Consider the following 20,639-nt stretch of genomic DNA (forward strand, 5'->3'; position numbering starts at 1 on the left):
AAGAGGTGATCTGCAGCCCTGCCAGGATGGTGGCTGTTTGCTGCTGTTTGCTTTCAGGCAGGACAGCCACTGCCAGATCCCGAGCATCTGAAATCTGATGTACCTTTTAACTTTGACACAGCACTGTCATCTTCTCCCTTCAAACCAAGAGACTGCAACCTTAGATGAAACATGCAACACATGTAGACCTGCTGAAAGCATCGCATCTCCTCCTTCATCAGCTGAGTTTGCTCCTTTCTGCCACTCCTTAACTTTTAGCAAATAAATTCTGAGCCATTTGGGGTTTTGTGCTTCCCAACCACCCTGCAGGATCTGCAAGGTGGAAGGATCTTTCTGATGCTGGGTCATTCATGGATGTCACACCCGCTTCCCACAGGCTGCCTTCTCTCCTCCTGATGCTGTATTCCACCCAGACAGCCATGCTCTCCCCTCTGCTCTTTACAGTCCTCACTCACCATTTAACCTGTTCTTCTACATAGCTGCATAAAGGCCCACAGCCTTCCTCCCCTGCCTGTGCCCTTCTTCCCACTGCAGCCATCACCAGAACACCATAAATCTTAGGGAGGGAGCCTGCTGGACTGAATTCCTGAGGGTCTGTAAATGGATGCAGCACCAGGATCCTGCCTGCCACAACCTCAGCATTCCTCCCTCCGAGGGCTGACATTCAGACATGCACGCCTGAACAAGTCCTGATAACCATTCCTGCCTCATCCCTTCTCTGCTCTCCCCCACTCTGAGAGCAAGTTTGAAAACAAAATTCCTGCCATAAAGGTCAGCACTTGTAGTCTTTTTTTTTCACTGTTTCAGCTTTAAGCCTGTGCCATCAGACAGCATCCGCAGATGGCTTCCTCCACAGCCCCATTCCCTCCCCAGGTCTCTCATCGAGCTGTTCCTCAGCCCCATCTTCAGGTATTCCCAAAGAGAAAGAAAGAGTGGAGCGATGGAGGAGTGCAGCACACACGCAAAAGCAATTCCTGTTCGGCACCCAGAGAGAAGCTTTTAATTGAGGAGCTGCTCTTTGTGTCACCGTGGAACAGGACTGCACTCAGCCCATGCCCAACAGCCTCCCCGCCACCCACAGCTGTGCAGTACCCTGCTTGAGCTGCAGGCAGGGCATGAAACACGTGGTGCTTTGCATGCAGCTTCCCCACTGCATGGGAAGAGAACCATCAGAGGCAGAAAGGGCAGAACCCCCCGGATCCCAACAGTGCTCACCTTATTGGCTCTGATCTGCTTGTAAATATCCGTCTGCTGCCGGATTCGGTACTCCAGGTCTGAGACGTGGGCTTGGAGCCAATTCCAGCGACTGACGATGGCTGCACGGTCTGCTGCCCATCTCCACTCTGCCCTTCGTCTCCTGGAAAAACAGACAGGGGAAGGGGGGGATGATTCCGAGTGTGACTTTAATTACACAGCCCACAGAAAACCGAGCAGAACTGACAGCCAGATCAAAAGCGACACGGCGAATGGCACGACTGATACCATCTAGCCACTGCTAATGACTACCAGCCCGGCCACAGACGTGCTGTAGAAGCCATGCCTCTGCAGAGCAACAGGAAAACAACTTTGGGTACCCAATGATTGAAGTTCTGCCTATGCGAGCGTTAAGGTTTTACTCCACGCTCAGCTGAACCAGCAGCTCTGGTCCCACCTGGCTGCAGCCAGACCCACTTCTGCAGGTTCTGAAGGGAACAAAACCCCTCTGCCCTCCTTCCCAAACTGCACCATGTTTGTAAGGAGCCACTGGTCACGAAATACAGCCCGACACCAGCACAGAGCGCGTGGCCACACTGGGGTGAGCTTCACAAGGCACCCATGTTTGGAGAGCTCACAGTGCCTTGCAAAAGCTGTCGCCCTGCAAGGAGCTGTTGCAAAGGAAAGCAAGCAGCAGCAAATCATTTCTGCATCAGGTGGCTTGACCCAGCAAACAAAGAAGCTGGGAAAAACCATCAGATATGACAGAGTGAGCTGCTCCTCTGATCTGCATGGCTGAGAAGTGAAGGTGAGAGCACACAAACATGTGGGTGCCCGGGGAACCCACACACTGCAGCCCTCAGCTGACTTCCTACCTGCTTTCTCTCTGCTGCAAGCACCAAACGTGGCCCAGCAGGAACATAAATGTGCTTTTGCTGTTGTGTGCATCACACCATGGCATTTTATGGTCAGCTGTTACAACAGCACCTCACCAAACTGTCACCAAACTGCAGGGCAGATGGGAACACAAAGAGTAATGTGTGTGTAAATCCACAGCTCTGCTCTCCTGCATTAGAAAGCCTTGTATTACAGAAACACAACCTGAGCATCTGATTTGTTGGACAAGTGCTCAGACTACCCAGGAAGCACAGACCACAACACAGGCAGCAGCAGCAGCGCGCACGTGCAAATGCAGCACTGCACAGCACCTCAGAACTCAGGAACAAAACAATTCCCTTTTCTCCTCCTCTCATCCCCCTGCAGCGGTTCTGATGCAGAGCACGGCGCCTGCATGGTGCAAGCAGAAGCCACTGATTCCCACTGCCCGTGCCCTGCACAGCACCTCCAGTTTGGTGCCAGCAGATGAAGGCACATTTCCACCACCATAAGCAATCGCTGCAGCAGCCTGCAGGCTTCCCCAGCCTCAGTAAGACCTCCACCAGCCTGAGCTCTTCTCTCTGGCATATTTCACCATATGAAGAGCCCCCTGCTGCGCTTGGCTCAGCACAAGCCTTTCCAGAGCACATTATTTCTCCAGGAATTGACTTCTTCCATACTCCTGTTGCACAAGCTGAAGGCAATTCGACTCCACCAGCCGCAGGTCAAACTCAACATCAGTCCTCCCCAAGCTTTGGACGCTACACCAGAGCTCTGCAGCCTTTCCATTGCTCTGTGGGGACCAAGAACAGTGCAGCAGGAAGGCAGAAAGCTGCTGAGAGCTCCCAAACCTCTGCCTTCCCTTTGCTTCCCTTTGCCAGCTTACAGAGCACCTGAGTGTGTTGAACAGCACCAGCCCACTCTGTTAAACAGCACTCATTTGGATCATACAAATAAAAGTGTGAAACCTTTCATTTTCATCTCTCTCCAAACACTTTGCAAAGCGGAACTGCAGCCCCACAACTGCTGCCAGGGCAGGGGAAGCTGATCCCTTCTTTTTAAGCATCGCAGACTTCCAAATGATGCTGATGGAAGGGTTGATCCCACCTGCTGAGCTGGCAGCACCTGCCCTGCTGGGGTCACAGCACGTGCCCGGATGGTGCATGCAGCACAGGAGGAAGAGCAGCAGTTAAATACGATCGGAGAAAGGCAGGGGGGAAAAAAAACTCCCACGTGACATCAGTGCCCGTCCTTGGGATGGGTCTGAGTCCTTCCCAATGCACAAAGCATTCAAAGCACTGCCTTCTGAGCACAGCAGCCCGCTGCAGCATGGGGAGGGACTGAACCCCAGGTGAGTTCTGGCTGCTTCAGGAAGGGGTGTGTGCTCTGATGGAGTTATCCTTTGAACAGGTAACGTACACAGAGCCCTGCTGTGAACACAGCAGCACCTCAGTCCGTGCATTCCAGCAGTGTGAGCCGCGCTGGGTCCTGCATGCTCAGCAGCCGGGTGCTGCAGGGCTGTGCAAGCTCTGTGTAGATAAGCACTCCGGAACACGGCTGCCACCTATATGAGCTTAAACCAAGCTGATGCACTCAAACAAGGCTGCAGGGTGAAGATCAGCAGGGATCATCCCTACACGACTGTGGGAACCCACAGTCCAAGCCCAAACCTTGCTGCACCAGCAGCAAGCAAATGAGGCACGTCAGGACTGGGCTCCCACGGCCACCTGAGATCCCAGCGAGGATGCAACAGACCACAAAAGCAGTTTCAAATATGACACTCAGCTCTATTAAAGGGCCAATTATCCATATTAATTCTGCACGTGTGTTACCTACCACCGGGCAGCAGCCCCGGGGCAAAGGCTGGCAGCACGAACACAACGCACCGCTTCGTGTCCATGCAGGCACAACGACTGCTCTCTAACAAGATGCCAACAGAAATCTCACAATTACACCAACTCTTATTTGAAGCAGTGGTTTCCCATCCTCTTTTTCTCCTTGCTTTTTGAGATGTTCCAATGTCAGTCCTGACAGCGAGGTGAAACACTGCCAATATCTCCAAAGCTCACCGGGAGAAGGTGGATAAAAAGCCATGCGCTCCGCTCACGTGCAATTCAGATGACACAAATCCAACTTTTCCAATTCTCCCCATCTTCAGCTGCTGAAGGCAACACACCCAGCTCAGCTGCTGTTTGCAACCCCCTGCTCTGCTGCACACTGTGAGCTCTGTGGGCAGAGTTAAATTGCCCAAAGCTTTCACAGCATCACAGAATGGCCAGGGTTGGAAGGGACCTCAAGGATCTGAAGCTCCAACCCCCTGCCACACGCAGGGCCACCAACCTCCACATTTCACACCAGCCCAGGCTGCCCAGGGCCCCATCCAACCTGGCCTTGAACACCTCCAGGGATGGACGGGGCATCACAGCCTCTCTGGCAGCTGTTCCAGCACCTCACCGCTCTCATAGTAAAGAACTTCCCCCTGACATCCAACCTCAATCTGCCCTCCCTCAACTTCAAACCATTTCCCCTTGTCCTGCTGTCTCCCCTTTCCAAGAGTTGATTCCCCTCCTGTTTGTAGGCTCCCTTTAGGCACTGCAGGCTGCAATGAGGTCACCCTGCAGCCTTCTTTTTCTCTCCTATGACGGCTCCAAGAGAGGAAGAGAAACCCCACGAGCTCTGGAGAACAATCTCGTTAGCTGATGACAACACCGCTGCCTGCCAAGGAGCCAACATGAACGGTTCATTCAGTTGAGCTGCCCCCACCCTGCGGATGGAACCCACAGATGCTGATGGGCTCCTCTGTGCACAGTGCTGCTCCGTTCCATCCAACCCATCCCTGCACCCAGCCATGCCCCACGCTGCTCAGGGCCACGTGTGGTTTGCAATGCTCCAAGCGCAGCTCAATGCCCTCCCTGTGAGCAGCAGCCGTGCAAAGCCTGCACAGCAGCCATCGCTCAGGATATGAAAGGTTTGTTTTGGCATCACTGCTCATTAAAAAGGAAAAAAAAAGAAAAAAAGAGAGGAAAAAAGAGGCCAAGTGGCCTAGGCAAGTCACTACATGATGCCTGAACTCCTGCACAGGGATGATGCTGGGACAGGGCTGCACAGCCTGTGGTCACAATGGCAGAACCCAGAGCTCTTGTGCTGCAGGCAGCAGCACTGCCACTGCAGCTCGTGCTCCAGAGCAGGGCTCCAAGCCAAACCTCTGCCCCATGCCGCTCTCCTGTGGTGCTTTTTCTCCCTAAATCCCTTCCTAGCAGAAAAAGTGTTTCTTGGAAAATTAAGCACCAAATCATCCCTTGAAGTCATCCTTTAAAATGGAATGCCCCGTGCAGGATGTCCACACCAACGGGACAAACACTGCGCTCAGCTCAGGAAACTGAAAATCATCACTGCTTTGTTCAGCTGCGATTCGGAGGAACCCCCTGCACATCACCCACGGGTGCTTCTCATTTTGGTTCTGAGCCACAGAGAATGCAGCACCTGAAAGCACAGCATCCCCAGCAGAGCATCCCCAGCACGCTGTCCCTCCGGATGGCTGGCTGTGTGCTGAAGATGAGATGTTCTGGTCCCATCTCAGAGCTCAGCACCTCCCAGAGCCAGCAGTGGTGTGCAGTGACTCAGCACAGTGCTGGTGGTGCTGAGTCACTGCCACGTGCTGGCTGCTCCCAGCCCTCCCAATGGGAAGTGTGGGCCCTGAGGGCAAGATATGGCACTGCTCATCCAGGGCCTGGGGACGGCAGTGCAGAGCTCCGCTGGGGGCCTGGGGTCAGAGCTGGATGCAGCCCCTGAGATACTCACAGAATGATAGAATGGCCTGGGTTGCAAAGGAGCACAGCACTCATCCAGTTCCAACCCTCTGCTGTGTGCAGGTCACCAACCAGCAGCCCAGGCTGCCCAGAGCCACATCCAGCCTGGCCTTGAATGCCTGCAGGGATGGGGCATCCACAGCCTCCTTGGGCAACCTGTGCCAGTGCCTCACCACCCTCTGGGGGAAAAACTTCCTCCTAATATCCAACCTAAACCTCCCCTGTCTCACTTTAAAACCATTCCCCCTTGTCCTATCACCATCCACCCTCAAGAACAGCCGTTCCCCTCCTGTTTATACGCTGCCTTCAAGTACTGGAAGGCCACAGTGAAGTCTCCTGGAGCCTTCCCTTCCCTTCCCTTCCCTTCCCCTCCCCTCCCCTCTCCTCTCCTCACTGAAGCCATTGGCAGAAGGCTCGGTGGGATTCCAGAATCCATTCCCAAGGAGGGTCCACATGTTCTGCCAACACAACAGCATCTCTGCTGCTCCCCCAGTGTGCCAGCAAGGATGGAACCCAGGCTGGGCTCAGCTCTGCTGGTGGGCAAGGATCCTGATGCCAAGGGAAGGAGAACTGAACAGCCACAGAACCATCAAGGCTGGGAATGACCTCTCAGACAGACCCCCGTGTCCAACCCCACCGTGCCCACGGACCCTCAGTGCCACATCCCCACGGCTTTGGAACGCCTGCAGAGATGGGACCCCTCCACCCCCCACCCCCTGGGCAGCCCATGCCAACACATCATCAAAGTGTTTCCTGATGTTCAGCAGTCCTGTCCTCGTGCCACCCCCAAATGCCTGCCGAGGAGGGCACCCTCCCAGCACAGACACAGGAGTGTAACCTCCACTCCGGCTGAGCTTTCACCCATCTCCACCTGCCACCTCTAGAAGACACAAAGCGCTAATTTCCCACCAAGAAAAACCCCAGAAATAGCCCGAATTGTAACGGGCTCTGTGATGGAAGCCATTGGGTGAACTATAAAAACAACCATCACCTCCATACGACATCACCTGCTGCTGAGCTCATGAGCAAGGCACTGCCTGCTCTGGCTGCAATGGGAAGCTCACTGGTAGTTTAACACGTCCTTATTGTACCAACCTTCACATGAAACACAGCTCAGTTCACAACAAACTTCTTCCAAGAACGCGTGCTCCTTTTTGCTGAGCACAGCCCTTCCTGAGCGCTGCTGCTTTGCTTACAAGTGCCACCTCCCCAGCTGGGCTGAACTGCACAGGAAAACACAACCGCTGTCTATCTAGATGTACGTCGTGCCTCTTCCCTCAGACAGCAGGATGTGGCAGCAGCACCGTACCCTTGTCAACCAGCTCCCTATGGCAAGCAGAGCAGCGGGGCACAGCTCTGCACACTGCAGAGGACACAGCCAGCACCCCATGCACAACCAGCACCCAACCCATCCTCCTGCATCTCCGAGCTCCCGAAACGGCAAAGATTGCGACTCCATTCAACGCAAGCATCTCCTCACAAGAGAAAAAAGGAGCCTTGAATTCTCCCACCGAACACCCAGCTGAGCAGACACTCAGGGCGAGGAGCAAAGCGTCACCCCACAGCAGAGCCCTTTGTGCGTGTGCAAATGGGGCAGCGCCGAGTCCTTCTGCTGGTGGCACCGGCCCTGCGGGGAGGGGAACGCAGCCTTATGCAAATGGAAGCCATTGTTACAAGGGAAAATTTATTTCACATTCCTGAGCAGCGGCAGTTCCTGGAGCATAACAATTGGTGAGGCCCTTCTGCTGAGCACCGCATATTTTTACGCTCCGCAGTAAATCAATATTCCGTAAGACAGAAACTCTGTTCAATTATTGCCAGCCCAGGACGGCGGCTCTGGTTGGTGAACGACAGTCACAGGGTACAGCATCAGAACAGGACTTATTTGGGACGTGCTTCTCATTGTTCACAAGTTTACTTAAGGCAGAATGGATGGAATGATGCTCTGGGACATCACCCCGTGCACGGCGCTCGGTGCCAGCGCCCAGGGAAGCAATGAGTCCCAGCACACACAGCTCCCAGCTCTTCCCTTTCCACTAGGCAGCCATAAGACCAAAGGGCTCAGTCCTGCCCCGAGGGACTGGCTGTGTTCAGCTCCACACATTCTGCAGCCCAATGGCAAAACGAGATTCGGGAGAAGCGCTGATGCTGCTGCAGGATCTGCCCCCAAGAGTGGGAAATTTCCATGCTCCTGAGCTGTCCTCCTCTCCTTATGCGTCCATCGGGGCACCAGGAGAGAAAGGAGAGGGTTTGGCAAACAAGCCTCAAAATATACAACCCTAACAAGGCTGTGGATGCCCCTCCTTGGAAGCATTCAGGGCCAGGCTGGATGGTGTCCCTGCCTACAGCAGGGGGTTGAACTAGATGATCTTAAGAACCCTTCCGACCCAAACCATTCTGTGATCCTAACACAGCTCTGAGCCTCACGGAACGAAGCACAAAAACCCATTCTTCAGAAGCGCTTCCACTCCTCTCTTACTGCCCAGCACAGCCAGCAGGCTTTTTGATTCGGCACAAAGGCCAGAATTGGGAGAAAAAAAAGAAAAAAAAAAGAAAAAAAAGAATTATTTGGAGCTGCACGTTGACATCAAAACAAAACAGGAAAACAGGTAGAAGGAAAGAAGGATTCCCAGCCAAAGCACAAGCTGGAATCAGCACAAAATAGAGCCAAGATGGGGCAGGTGTGGTGGAATGGTCAGCAGAGGGGTTTAGTGAGAGGAGATGGGGACGTGCACAGCTCCAGAGGGTGCAAGCAGGGCTCCCTGCACCCAAAAGTGGCCTCCTTGGTCTAAAACACGCAGAGCGAGGACAAAGCTGCCCATCAATGTTACATCTGAAGGTCATTTAGCCCAGGGAAGGGGCAGACGTGCTATTTCCCTTGGTCCCATGCCAGGAGTTCCCTCTCTGGGCGCACAGAGCAGGAGCAGTACGGCCTGCATGCCCTGTATCTGAGAGAGGAGAAAAGCAATCCTGGCTGAAGGAATGCTGATGGGTACGGCAGCGTGAAGAAGTGCAGAGAGAAACAGAAAGAAAAGGGGGGGAGGACGCCAGAAGGCCAACGGGGGTCAGGCTGTGCTCGGCGTCAGGCAGGGAGCGGGGCAGCAACCAGCGCTGGGAGCAGAAGAGCCGAGGAACGAGCAATTGGATCCTGCAGCAAAGTTTCATGGCAGAGGGTTTGGTCTGAGCACAGGGGCAGGTGCTGCTGTTGGGCAGAGGGAGCGGGGATGAGGAGCTCCCGGCTGTAACGGAGCTGCCCCGAGCAGCACGCTCCAGCTGTGAAAATCCCATTTGATTCCCATTAGGAGAAGAAAGGCTCAGCCCGCATTGTTCGGCTGCATTAAAGCCCTTCCGCTGCAGATGCTCCAAAGGGCTGAAGGAACACATCGGGGGGCACACAAAGAGCATTGTGGCTTTCCAAGGAAGGACGGAGCTCCAGCCAGGTCCAAGAGCCTTCCTGCAGAGCAAGCAGCCACTAATGAACGCCACTAACGAGGGCTTCTCAGGGAACACCCCATCTCATCTCCCTGTGATCGGCCACATCCCCCTGCTAGCACGTGCCCCATTTTCTGTGCCACCAAAAAGTCCACATCCCCAAATCTCTCGGCCACTCCTGGCTCCTTTACACGGCTTTTCCCACCGAGGAGCACGCTCAATGAACCTGCAGGTCGCTCTGCACCTTCCCACAAAGCACAGCTTAAGAACCAATATTTCAGCCTGCATGGAGCATCGCTGCCAGCCTTGTCTGTGCAAGGAGCACCGAGTGCAGCACATGGCAAGCAAGCTGAGGGCTGCACGCAGAGCAGCAGCACTCACCATCCTCCCCTCTGCACTCTGGTGCACGCTGCCCTGTGCTACAAGGGCAAAACACGCTCAGCTCAGGCAGCTCAGTGCAGGGAGTCAAGGAAAGACTCATTGACTCATTGCTTCCACTCCACCTGTCCCCAGGACAGAGGGCTTCAGTCCCAGCGCCGCTGAGCATCCATCCTTCACCAGGACTCAATGCACTGTACAGCAAGGACCTCCCCCCGAACATAGTTTTATCCACAGGAGGCCCGTGCTGCTCGCTGCGGGTTGACAAAGGCCTTAATGTTGAAACTTACAGATACCCTATTTATTTTCCTGAAAAGAGTACGGGGTAATTCAAACCCTGGGAGAGCACACAGGCCTTGGAGGAGGGAAGGAAGCAGTCTGAATGAGCCTGCAGAGCTCTTTTTTGCAGGGCCGAGGGCTGGCGGTGCTGACAAACGGTGCAATTCCTATGCATGCCATCCAAGCTGCAAATCCCTCTGCAGAACAAGGCCAGGGTTTGCACGGACTGCCCTGACATTGCAGGCTGGAAGCAGGTTGGGATGCACAAACAGCTCACACAGCACCTGGTTCCCATCCCGCAGCATCGCAGCTCTCCATCAGCATCCCAAATTCAGCTTTCAGATGTGAATTCTCCTTTAGGTCTCTGCACACTCAGGGGAGCCCCTCTGCTCCCAGCAGGTTGAGGTGAGCAGGGTGAGTTACTGAGCCCAGAGGCTCTCAAGGACACACCGTGTTCCTACCAGCACCATTCCTCCATGCTTCTGCCCAGACCCTACACAGCCAGGTGATGAGGGACCCCAGAACAGCCCCAACCCCCACCCCCAGAACCACTTCCATTCCTCCCAGCTCTGCCACAGCTTTTCCTAACGTAACACGGCCCAACAAAAAGCCAAACCATCTGTTGGTGTATGACAGGAGTTTAGGACAGGAGTTTATTTCAAGCACACGCGCGCATCCCCGTCTGCACGTGCAAACCTTTAACTTTCATTCCAGATTGCTCCAAACAGCCCAGAAATAAATGATGTGATTCTAAAGTGTTCCAAACGCCCTTTTAAAACTGAACTGCTGGAGAACTCACCCATAGGGCACCAATATTGGCAATATCCCACCAAACGCTGCTCGTTTTTTGCCCCGTCCTCCACAGGGCGCTGCTCACTCCCCCACCCCCCCACCCTGAGTGCTCACATCACAAACCACTCCTCCATTTACACAGAGTAAAGTACAAACCTCCCATCTCATTAGACGTCACTCCTTCTGTTTGTGACCTAATTACATCCCCAGTGTTGGTACCAGGGTGAGCAGCTCCCTGGGCACACTGGGGCAGGGGTCCACATGGTAAAGAGCACAGAGCAGAGTCCAAGTGCACAAAGCCAAAAGGCAGCAGCTCACAAAGTCAGAGAAGTGAACGATAAAGAAGAAGAGATGGAATTGAGGCCCAAGCAGGAAACCCCCAACTGGCCGGGTGAAAAAGCAAGGAAGAGAAAAAGAAGGGTGAGAAGTGGCACTGCACACAGTGATACCCATGTGGGGACACAGCCCCAGACCCACCGACCCTCTGCTCCATCACAATTTTGCCTTTTGATCCCAGCTGCACTTCCGACATCTTTTCCTCATCCATACCATCAGCAGAATTGCACTCACCATTCTGATAGCTGTTACTCACCAGGTATCCGTCAGCACAGACAGAAAGTTGCTTTAGAGGCAGCTGCAGTTAATATCACAGCCTGAATTCCACCATAACCATCAGTTTGGTACCTTCCTTTCTTTTAATTAATTTAGCCCATGCCAGAATTGCTCCTTGGGCTCAGGACCAAGCACACAACCCAGGCAGAGCCGCCAGCAGCAAGGAACAAAGCGATGTGAGGGCTCCCAATTCGTGCCCAATCCTGTGCTGGAACAAGATGTGTGCATTACACACACGCACACAAGAAGAAACTGAGGTTGAGAAGGGAGTTTGTGGCTTTCATTTCAGTTCTGGAGAGCGAGGAAGAGGGGGGAGGCAGCAGCAGCACCCCCTGGAACAGCCCACGGGGGACAGCTCGTGTCTGGGATTTGTGTTGGTTTGGCATTAAAACAAAAGCATGTGATCCGATGTACGGCAGCCTGCATGCAGTTCTCTTCATTTAATTTTTATTTTTCAACTATTTTTAAGTACTTCTTCCCCCTCACAACAGCTCTCATCCCGCTGTGACCCCGCAGCTCATGCACCAACACCAGGCCAGGAGTTCAGTGACCCAAATTCCCTCTTGCTAAAAGGTCCCATATAACGGGGATGAAGAAGTTCAGAGAGCTCCCTAAATCCTCCCCTCACAGCCAACATCTGCCAGCACAATGTTCCACCATGGGGAAAAGTGAAAAAGCAATTGGGAAGGAAGTGCCTGGGGATGCTTCACCCAGATCCCAAGCAGCAGGACAGCTCGACCCCCACTGCCAACGGGACACAAAGTGCTGCACCCCTCTCCCACATTCCTCCCCTTTGCCACCTCTAGCAGAAGGCACAAAGATCCCCTATGCCTTTCAGAGCAAATCCAACCACACCGCATTTCTCCCTATGCATGCAGCACCACCAAGCCCTGATCACATGAAGTGTTTCCCAACGGTTCAGACAAGGCATGAGATGGCTGGAGCTCGGAAATGCTCTCACCAGAGATGCTTGGTGGAAGCTGAGCAGGGTGTGAGGCTCCCCATTTACCAGGAACACTTACAGGGAGATATGGGAGCACCGCTGGCCCCGCGCAGATGAGCACAACGATGGCCAAGCAGCCCCAGTCGCATTCATCACAGTGGTGCGAGCTCAAAGCTTTGTGCTTCCAGAGCAAAACCAGAGCCAAGAGCAGCTGCAGCACATCCCTAATCCTGATGTGAGAATAGCACAGGGCCAACAGGTGTGGGATCAGGAACCTGGCCTGGTGACAGCCCTCAGTGCTCCCTTCTGCACAGGCATTGCTGGGACAAAGGAGTCACTGTCCACTGCTTTGGAAATCAAGTTCCTCTTCGTGGAATTCCAGTGTCACCAAATGAAGGCTGCAACCCAACCATCACCCTCCAGCCTGCCCTGTGGCCAATCCTTGCTTCCTGCCTTGATGCTGCTGGAAAATTCTCTGGTTTAACCAATCTCACTCGTTACAGAGGAGCGGAGGCACCTGCTGGTCCTGATGGGCGGCTCGTGGGCTGGGCAAACTCCACAAGGAGGAAATCAGTTTGGTCAAAATTCAAACGCTTGGACTCCACCACTGCATAAAGGGTTGTGCAAACGCATTTCTTAAATAGGTCAGAGACACAAGGAAGCAGATGAAAGGCAGATGGCTGTGAGAGAAGAGAGGCAAGAGGGAGAGGGCATCTAACCCAGGAGAGAAGCAACCAAGGAACTCCTCCATGAAATCCCTGTTTGGTTTCGCCCTCCTGCGCAATGGTGCTGACATGAAGTGAAGCAACAAAGTCCCTTTTCCATTATGCTGGGGAATAAAACGAGGGAGAAAAAAAACAAAGCCCACACAAAAGCATAGAATTGCTCAGGTTGGAAAAGATCTTAAAGATCATCAAGTCAGCTCCCAGAATCTCCAGGTCAGAGGGGTCAACATTAAAATGGAATGGAGCCCGAACACTTCTAATGACAGACCAAAGGACAGCCTTAATTCTGGGCACACTCCCCCCACCTCCAGAACTCCCACTGGTGTCCACACAACCTTTGTGCAAATCCAGACGGCCACGACCTGCCTGCACTGCAGGAATCCCAGCTCCTGCCATAACCCAAACCCACCCCTTCGCCACCGCAGCGCCAAGCACAGCACAGCTGCAACCCCACTGCACTATTTCAGCTATTTCTCCTCCTGTTCTTCCAAGTCTAGAGCTCCACATGTTAAAAAATATATATGTGATCTTCTTAATATTTAATTGTTTGAAGGTAACCCTTGCTAAGACATCAGAACGGTTCAGGCTGGCAGCAGACAAAGCACATCCCAGCTGATCAGCAACGGAAAGGGGAGAACAGGAACAGGAGGCACTTTGAGTAATCTCTGCAGAAACGAGAAGCTAAATTAAACTTGATTGAAGGAACAAAAAGTAGTAAGGCTTCACTGACAGCAAGATGGCTTACTGCACGAGCAGCAAGTGAGAACAGAGCACGCTTCTGTCCGTATTTAGCAGAAACAAAGGAGTGCAGGCTGGAATTACGGCACTGGGATTTATTTGTGTGGAGCCCTGGTGACACAAACAGGTAAACGGACCACTCAGCACCTCTATGCTGAGTTCTGCTCTTCATACACCGGTGATCCATCAGGCCTTGTGATGTAAGGATACGGGGAAAATAAGTGCTGCTGACCCATTTCTCCACGCTCTCTTCCCATAGTGCTCATAACATTTGGCTGTGCCAGCTCTGATATTCCTGGGAGACTGAGCCAAGGGTTTGGGTCACTCCATGGAATCAGCTCCACCACGGAGGCTTTAATCCAAGGATTTCACCTTAGTTTCCCCGAAATTCCACCTCCAAAGGCGCAGAGCTCAGTGCTGCATCACCCCCCACCCATCCCATCCACCGAGGTGAGGAAGATTTGCTGCTGAAATCAGCACCCCAGCAAAGCAGATGGGAGCATCACCAGAGTGCGAGGTCCTGCAAGCTGCAGGTGTCTGACACAGAACTGCTACATGCAACCAGAAGATGTGGAAAACCATCTCCTCCTGCAGCCGCTTGTAATAAGCATCCCTGGTGCTGCACCACAGCTGCGCTCATCCTCCCATCCCCGCAGCCACAACAAAATGAGTCCAAGGGGCAAACAGCCGAACGCAGCCCAGCTGCAACTCACAGGACAATCTGCTTCCTCAGTGCCCCACAGCTGATGTGAACACAGCCCCAGAGCACCAGCAGTCACACAGCCAACGCTGCTGCTCTCTCCCTACAGCCAGCGTGCAGCTGGGACTCGCACACGCTCCCATGGAACCAGGTTTCCACCAGCACAGCCCCACCAGCAGCAAGCAGTGAGTTCAGGCTCCTGCTGGGAAACACCTTCAGGAGCACAGCTTTGCTGGGAAGTGCTTCTCGGGGCAGTTGTCTCTTTCACAGGATATCCCCCGGGAGAGGAAGGAGATGACATAACCTGAACTTTCCTAAGAGTAAACATACTGGAAATGCAGCACACGGTGATTTTAAAGGGCAGAACAAACAAAAGCAGCAGCAGAGGGGGAGGTCACTCACCTTGCCTGGGGCACAGCTGGGCAGACCCCAAGCTTGGGGTCCCACAGCTCTGTTTGCAGACCCCTCCTTCCCCTTCTCCTCTCCTGAAGCAGAAGACAACCCCCAACATCTGCTCAGGAGGCAGCAACCACACATATGCTGCAAAAGTGAACATGCCACAGAACCCCATTCATTCTCAGTTCCAGTTTGCTTGATCCAAGCACCCAACGCTTGCCTGGCATCACTGCAAGCTGCCTTGGGCCTCTCTGCACCAGGGCCAGTGGCACGAGCACCCAGCTGTGCTGCTGCTGCCCGGGCTGTGAACCAACCAACAGCCTTTGTGAGTGTATTAAAAAAAAACTAAATGTATCAGTTATTACTAAATAAAAATTAAGTCTGTCATCATATCACATAGCAGGAAAAGAACAGGCTGTACCCGTTTTCAGCTGTTATTACTGAAAACAAACATGAAAGCAGGAGAAGCATCATCTCATTGCAGCAGTGCATCTTTCCCGCATCTGCTCACTGGGAGAATAAAGCTTTGGAGCCTCCTTTCTCTGTCTCAATGCTTCTCCTGTTTGCAGCCTTCTATTATAGCACGAAGTTCCCCACTTTGAGACCGAGGAACCACAACGGCTTCAAAACAGCTGAGGATTGTGGAGGAACTATTCCAGGCTCAGGAATACAGCATGCAGCAAACAAGGCTTCAGAACGCACCCTCTGCCCTCTTCCTCTTTCAGCTCTCTAAAATAAGGCTAAAGAGGAAACCTGCCAAGGCACTGAAGAATAAGGCCACCTGCTCTGCTAAGGGAACTAAAGGAAGCAACAATGCCCCACGAGCAAAAGCACTGAGACTACGGGACACAGGGCTGTGCATCCCAGCAATGGCAGCACGCAGAGCCCCACAGGGCAGCCCTGCTCTGCCCAGCAGTACTTTGGGGTACAGCAGCACTGCTCACAGCGGCCCCTGCCCACCCTGCCCCCAGTCCCAACTCAGTGCTCACTGCAGGCAAGTCCAAGCTCAGCTCCCAGGTTAGTCAGTGTTCGCATCTTGAGAGCACTGCACAAACACTGCATGTGCTCAGCTCTATCAGCAAGTCTAAGGAGAGCAGACTTGGCTCCGGCAGAGAGACTAGAATTACACACACACAAATTAAAATGCCTGGATCCTTTCCAGAGCGCATTGCTTGGAATTTGTCTTTCTGCTTGGCAGTGCACAGCCAATATCTGCTTTTGCAGCGCACGAATATCTGCTTTTTGTAGGCGTGGTGCAGAGATCTGTACAGCCCAGTTTCTGACCCCAAAATGGGGTAAATAATAAAACCTTTGCGTGGCGGAACGTCCTCAAAAGCAGAGGAGAGCCCAACTTTTCTTGTAGGATCTCAAAGAACTTTTCAGCCTATGGAGTTTCTCCACTCTCCATACTGACACACTCCAACCATAAGAAATGGAGGAGAAATGCCTCACAAGCTCTGAAAGCTGTAACCAAAATAGTACGTGCTATACATTAATGTTAGTACTTAATATTGATACGTTTCAGGGTGAGGTTCAGACGAGATCTCTGGAAGCTTGCAAGCTTTGCCAAGCAGCTTCATAGGAACCACAGTGCCAAGGTTTGCTGCAACAGAACATCTAAGCTCAGCTCCCACCACCTGCACCTGAACAAGCTTTTTTAATGGAAATTCTGAACTAGAAATGATTCTTTAATCAAAAGCTTATCTTCCCTCTGATCTTGTAGCGCATCACAAGGCAAAGTGAAGACAGCATCCCTAGGACTTGGCATTTCCCTTCCTCATAACAAGCAGCAGCCTGGCTGGGCTGTGACTGTCACATCTCTGCTGCGATTCCCATCCTTGAGCTGTGCTGCCCACGCAGGGCTGAGCCACGCACCCACCGGCAGCTCCCACTGCTGCACTGCATTTGTGATGGGGAGGAAAGCAGCACTGCCATCCCAGGGCATGGATGGAGGAGGCAGAAAGCGCCAGGAGGGACAAACGGCTCGCCAAGCCAGGAGGGTAGGAGGGGAATAGAAGTTGGAAGGCAAGCTTTTTGCTTTTTAATAAAGCAGGAAAGGCGTTTCTTTAATGACAGCTGCAGTGTGGCAGTGCTGCCTCGCCTTGCTTCATCCTTACTGCAAGCAGAGCCAAGCCCCGGCCATGCAGCCCCACGGCAGCCAGCTGCACAGGGCTGTCTGCTGACTAATGGTGACCGCAGAGCCAAGCAGCTGGTGGGGCAGCAGGGCTCTGGAGCTCCGTGCTGCAGCCCCTGGGCGCCGCTGTGCTGTGCAGGAGGCACTGCTGAATGCACCCTGCAATGCACACAGCACCTACTGAGCTCCAGCATGGATGTCACCAACCTGCAGCTCACCCTGGTCTAACAGCACAGCGGTCAGAGCACAAACCTGAAGAGAACACACTGAGTAAGACATGGAATCCCTGTAACACACTTCCAACACTCGTCAGGTGAACATCTGAATACAGAATGCAATACCAGGGGGAAAGTTTCTTACTGAACTCCATCAATCACCATCTGCCACAGGCAGAACTACCTGCACCACAGTGCAGGGACAGCACCCAGGGACCTCTCCATGCTTCAGCTCTCGTGCTCCATCCATTGTGTATTATACATGCTAAGGAGTGATGTGCTAGCTTTGCTGGAGCACATCAATATAAGCAGAAAACAGTCTCTTAAGCCTAGCCAAGGGGGCACTCCATGGACTGCACAGCTGTCTGAACACCTCCCAGCTCCCAGACAAACCCACCTTCAGGCAGTGCCCGGGGGTTTGGGGCACAGGAGGACCCTGAGAAAGTCAGAACAGTGGAGTTGGAGATCCACCATGAGGACCTGTGGGTGCCAGGGAGACCAGAGGCAACAGCTGTGTGCAAGTGCCCGATGGTTTTGTTTATTAACCTGTTCAAGTGATGGATTCTATTTAACAGCAGAAAGCAGCACTATCTGCACGCTGCCGTGCCAACTGCCAGCCCCTGAAATTCCACTGCATGGGACAGAGCTGCCTGCTCCCTCCTGCAGCTGAATGCTGACTGACAGAGCAGGGCAGCAGTGCAACCTGACATCCAGCCCTGCCTCCTGCCTGCACCCAACCCAACCCAACGCACACCTCCAAGCACACAGCACAGGTTTCTGGTAACCTCACAGCAAAAATTTCACACGGCTGAATGCAGAGTTTGCAATTCAGGCCTTGGCTACTAACGGAGGGCAGCATCCTCAGCCTGATGAGCACAAGGAGGATGTTCAAATATTTGCAATCACAACAAAAAAAAAGCAGTCAATGAGGCTATAAACAACAGCTGCATGAGTTACTGACAAGCTAACACTAATTTTCCTGAGCAGGAGGAAAGGGTGGCTCTGGAGAAGGACACAACAGCTCTGTACGAAGAGCAGGACGTTAATTCAGGTGCTCACCATACAAGCAGTGTGCTCCAAAACAGCCCCTGGGAAGCTGAGGACACAAATATCACAGTCTCTTTCCCACGTGGATCCTCAGTGGTCTTATAAGATGAGAAAGCTCCCATTAAGCTTCCCCTCTGCAGCACATCAGTCGCCTCTTTCCTCCCCACGTGCTTTGTTGGTTTCTTACATCTATTTTTGCCTTTTTGAGGACACTGTCTGCAGGGTAACTGGACGAGGATCAGCTACCACCAGTCAGACAACATGCTCTGTGCTGCCAATTCCTTACAGGTTTGGGCTCTAGGAATGAAGGGCTGTCAGAACTACACGGGTTGGCACTGAATTCCAGCAGCAGCACATCCTGGTTGGGAAAAAAAAACCAGGAGATGGAGAGGAGACACAACACACACAAACCCCCACGTGGAAACTCAACCTCGAGAGAGGGGCCCAATGTTTTGTTACACCTTCCAAGAACTCTGCCTGCAAGGCCCTGCAATAAACACCTCCCAGCTGACCGCCTCCTCCCCCGGATTCCCACGCACACAAAACCCTGCTGTGCTGCAATGACTGATGGCACCAGATCCAGTGGTTCCCAGCAAAGCCATGGGTGAACCATCAGTTCGCACAGCACATCCATCCGTGCAGCAGCTGCATCAACTCCAGCTCTGACAGATTCCATTAACATCTCCCAGCAATCAAAGAGAGGTTCAGACTCCAAATGACTTTTCCACCCAAAGTCAGAGCACAGCTATTTGGCAGAGGTGGCAGCTGAGGCCAAGAAGAGCAACAGTGAGACTGTGCGTTGTTACAGGGCACCAGAGCAAACCCAAACCCAAGTTCTTCCCTCCTCCTGCTACGAGAAAAGGATCCAAGAGAGATTCACAAAGCAGACAGAACTTTAGAAGAACGCATTCCCAACCAGGACGTGCCTCAGTGATCACAGAAAGGAAGATGAAAGCTGCAGTTCAGGTGATGTTACTTTAGGAAGCCCGTGACTTCTGAGCAGCGAGGCACCGCGTGCAGCAGCGCTGAGCTTGGCCGGCTTCCCTTCTCTCCAAACAAAGGAACACTGTTCCTCACCAGCAGGCAGCCAATAGCAGCAAACAGCAGCAAATAGCAGCACATGCTTTCAGAGACACCTGTTACTGGGTGAGCTCCCACCAGCACAGCAGAGGCGGCCGCGTGGGCCCACGGAACCGCAGGCGGTGCCACGGGGCTGGGAGAACAGCAACACTGCGCCCAGCCCAGCGCCACCACGCTCGCTTTGTTGTGAGCCAAACAGCCTCCTGCTCTTCCTCAGCTTGATATAAACACCGTCATACAGTCAGCACAGATACTCGTGTCCCCGAGGGAAGACACAAGAGGATTTTCAGCTTTGTTTTCTAGACAGAGCAGTGTTTTCCCCTTTATTTCTCCACGGAAAAGACAAAATGTCGAGCTTTGGTCAAGAGTTACCAACATCTGCTTTACTTCAAACAAGAAATATCTGCAAGTAAACCAGTGCCAAGCCCTCCTGCTCAGCCTCAGCCCCAAGTCTGGGCCATTGGCACTCTGATCCCAAGTGCAGCTCGAGCTGCTTAAGGCAGAAGCAATGCATCCTCCTGGCTCAAAGCACAGAGCCACGACATCTCAGAGCCTCTGGAGGTGGGGGAAAGGAGGGTAAGGTCTAAGGAGAGGAAAGGACAGCAGTTAGTGATTTGTGGGAAGCTTTCCTCTTCGGGATCCCCAGCACAGAGCTCCAGGCTCCTCTGACCTTCATAAGAAGACAAAGAACTCATGATTTACATCCAGAACTTACAAAAGAACTGCAAGCTCTCTATTCTGCAGCAGGAACGCACTCCCAGACAAGCTGGCTCTGCAGTCAGCTTGGTTGGATACGAGTTCTCAACCCCTTAATTCCACTTGAAGCAAAGCTTACGGGCTGTCTTCTGCTTATTGACAGGCTTCATCTTTAAAAGCTGCTCATAAAACCACTCCGTGCTTTCGCTGCACAGAGCTCAGATGGAGCAGTGCTTGCTCGTCAAAAGCAAGGCAAAGAGCTCCCACAATTGGAGCTACGAGATCCAGCACAGTGCTGCAGGAATGGAAAGGACAAGTCAGACAGCAAGACAATGCATGGGATTAATGGGTTCCATCTTCTGACCAGCAGCCACAAAGCGCCCACCCCAAACACCAAACACAGAGCAGCGCCCAAGGGCAGCCCTAAGAGCAGGACTGAACACCAGCCACAACCAGCATGCATGAAACCTACCCCACTAACTATCCCGCTTCCTACTTTGTGCACATTCTGAAGCACAAAAGCAGCCACGGGAATTCCATTGTAATTTCCCTCCTTGTGCAATAAATGTATGGAGAAAGAACAAGACCCAATT

General features: G+C 53.0%; 1 protein-coding gene across 5 annotated transcripts in view; it reads right to left on the reverse strand.

Annotated features, from left to right (window-relative positions):
• KANSL1 (KAT8 regulatory NSL complex subunit 1) overlaps positions 1–20,639 on the reverse strand; it is a 68,436-nt gene that overhangs the window by 19,186 nt on the left and 28,611 nt on the right. For all 5 annotated transcript variants that reach the window (XM_052699472.1, XM_052699475.1, XM_052699474.1 and 2 more), the window contains exon 3: positions 1,216–1,357. In XM_052699472.1, coding sequence (XP_052555432.1) covers positions 1,216–1,357 — 142 coding nt within the window. The remainder of the gene's footprint in view (positions 1–1,215; positions 1,358–20,639) is intronic.

The sequence above is a fragment of the Tympanuchus pallidicinctus genome, unplaced genomic scaffold, assembly GCF_026119805.1.
Source record: "Tympanuchus pallidicinctus isolate F22 unplaced genomic scaffold, pur_lepc_1.0 scaffold37, whole genome shotgun sequence".
Lineage (NCBI taxonomy): Eukaryota > Metazoa > Chordata > Aves > Galliformes > Phasianidae > Tympanuchus > Tympanuchus pallidicinctus.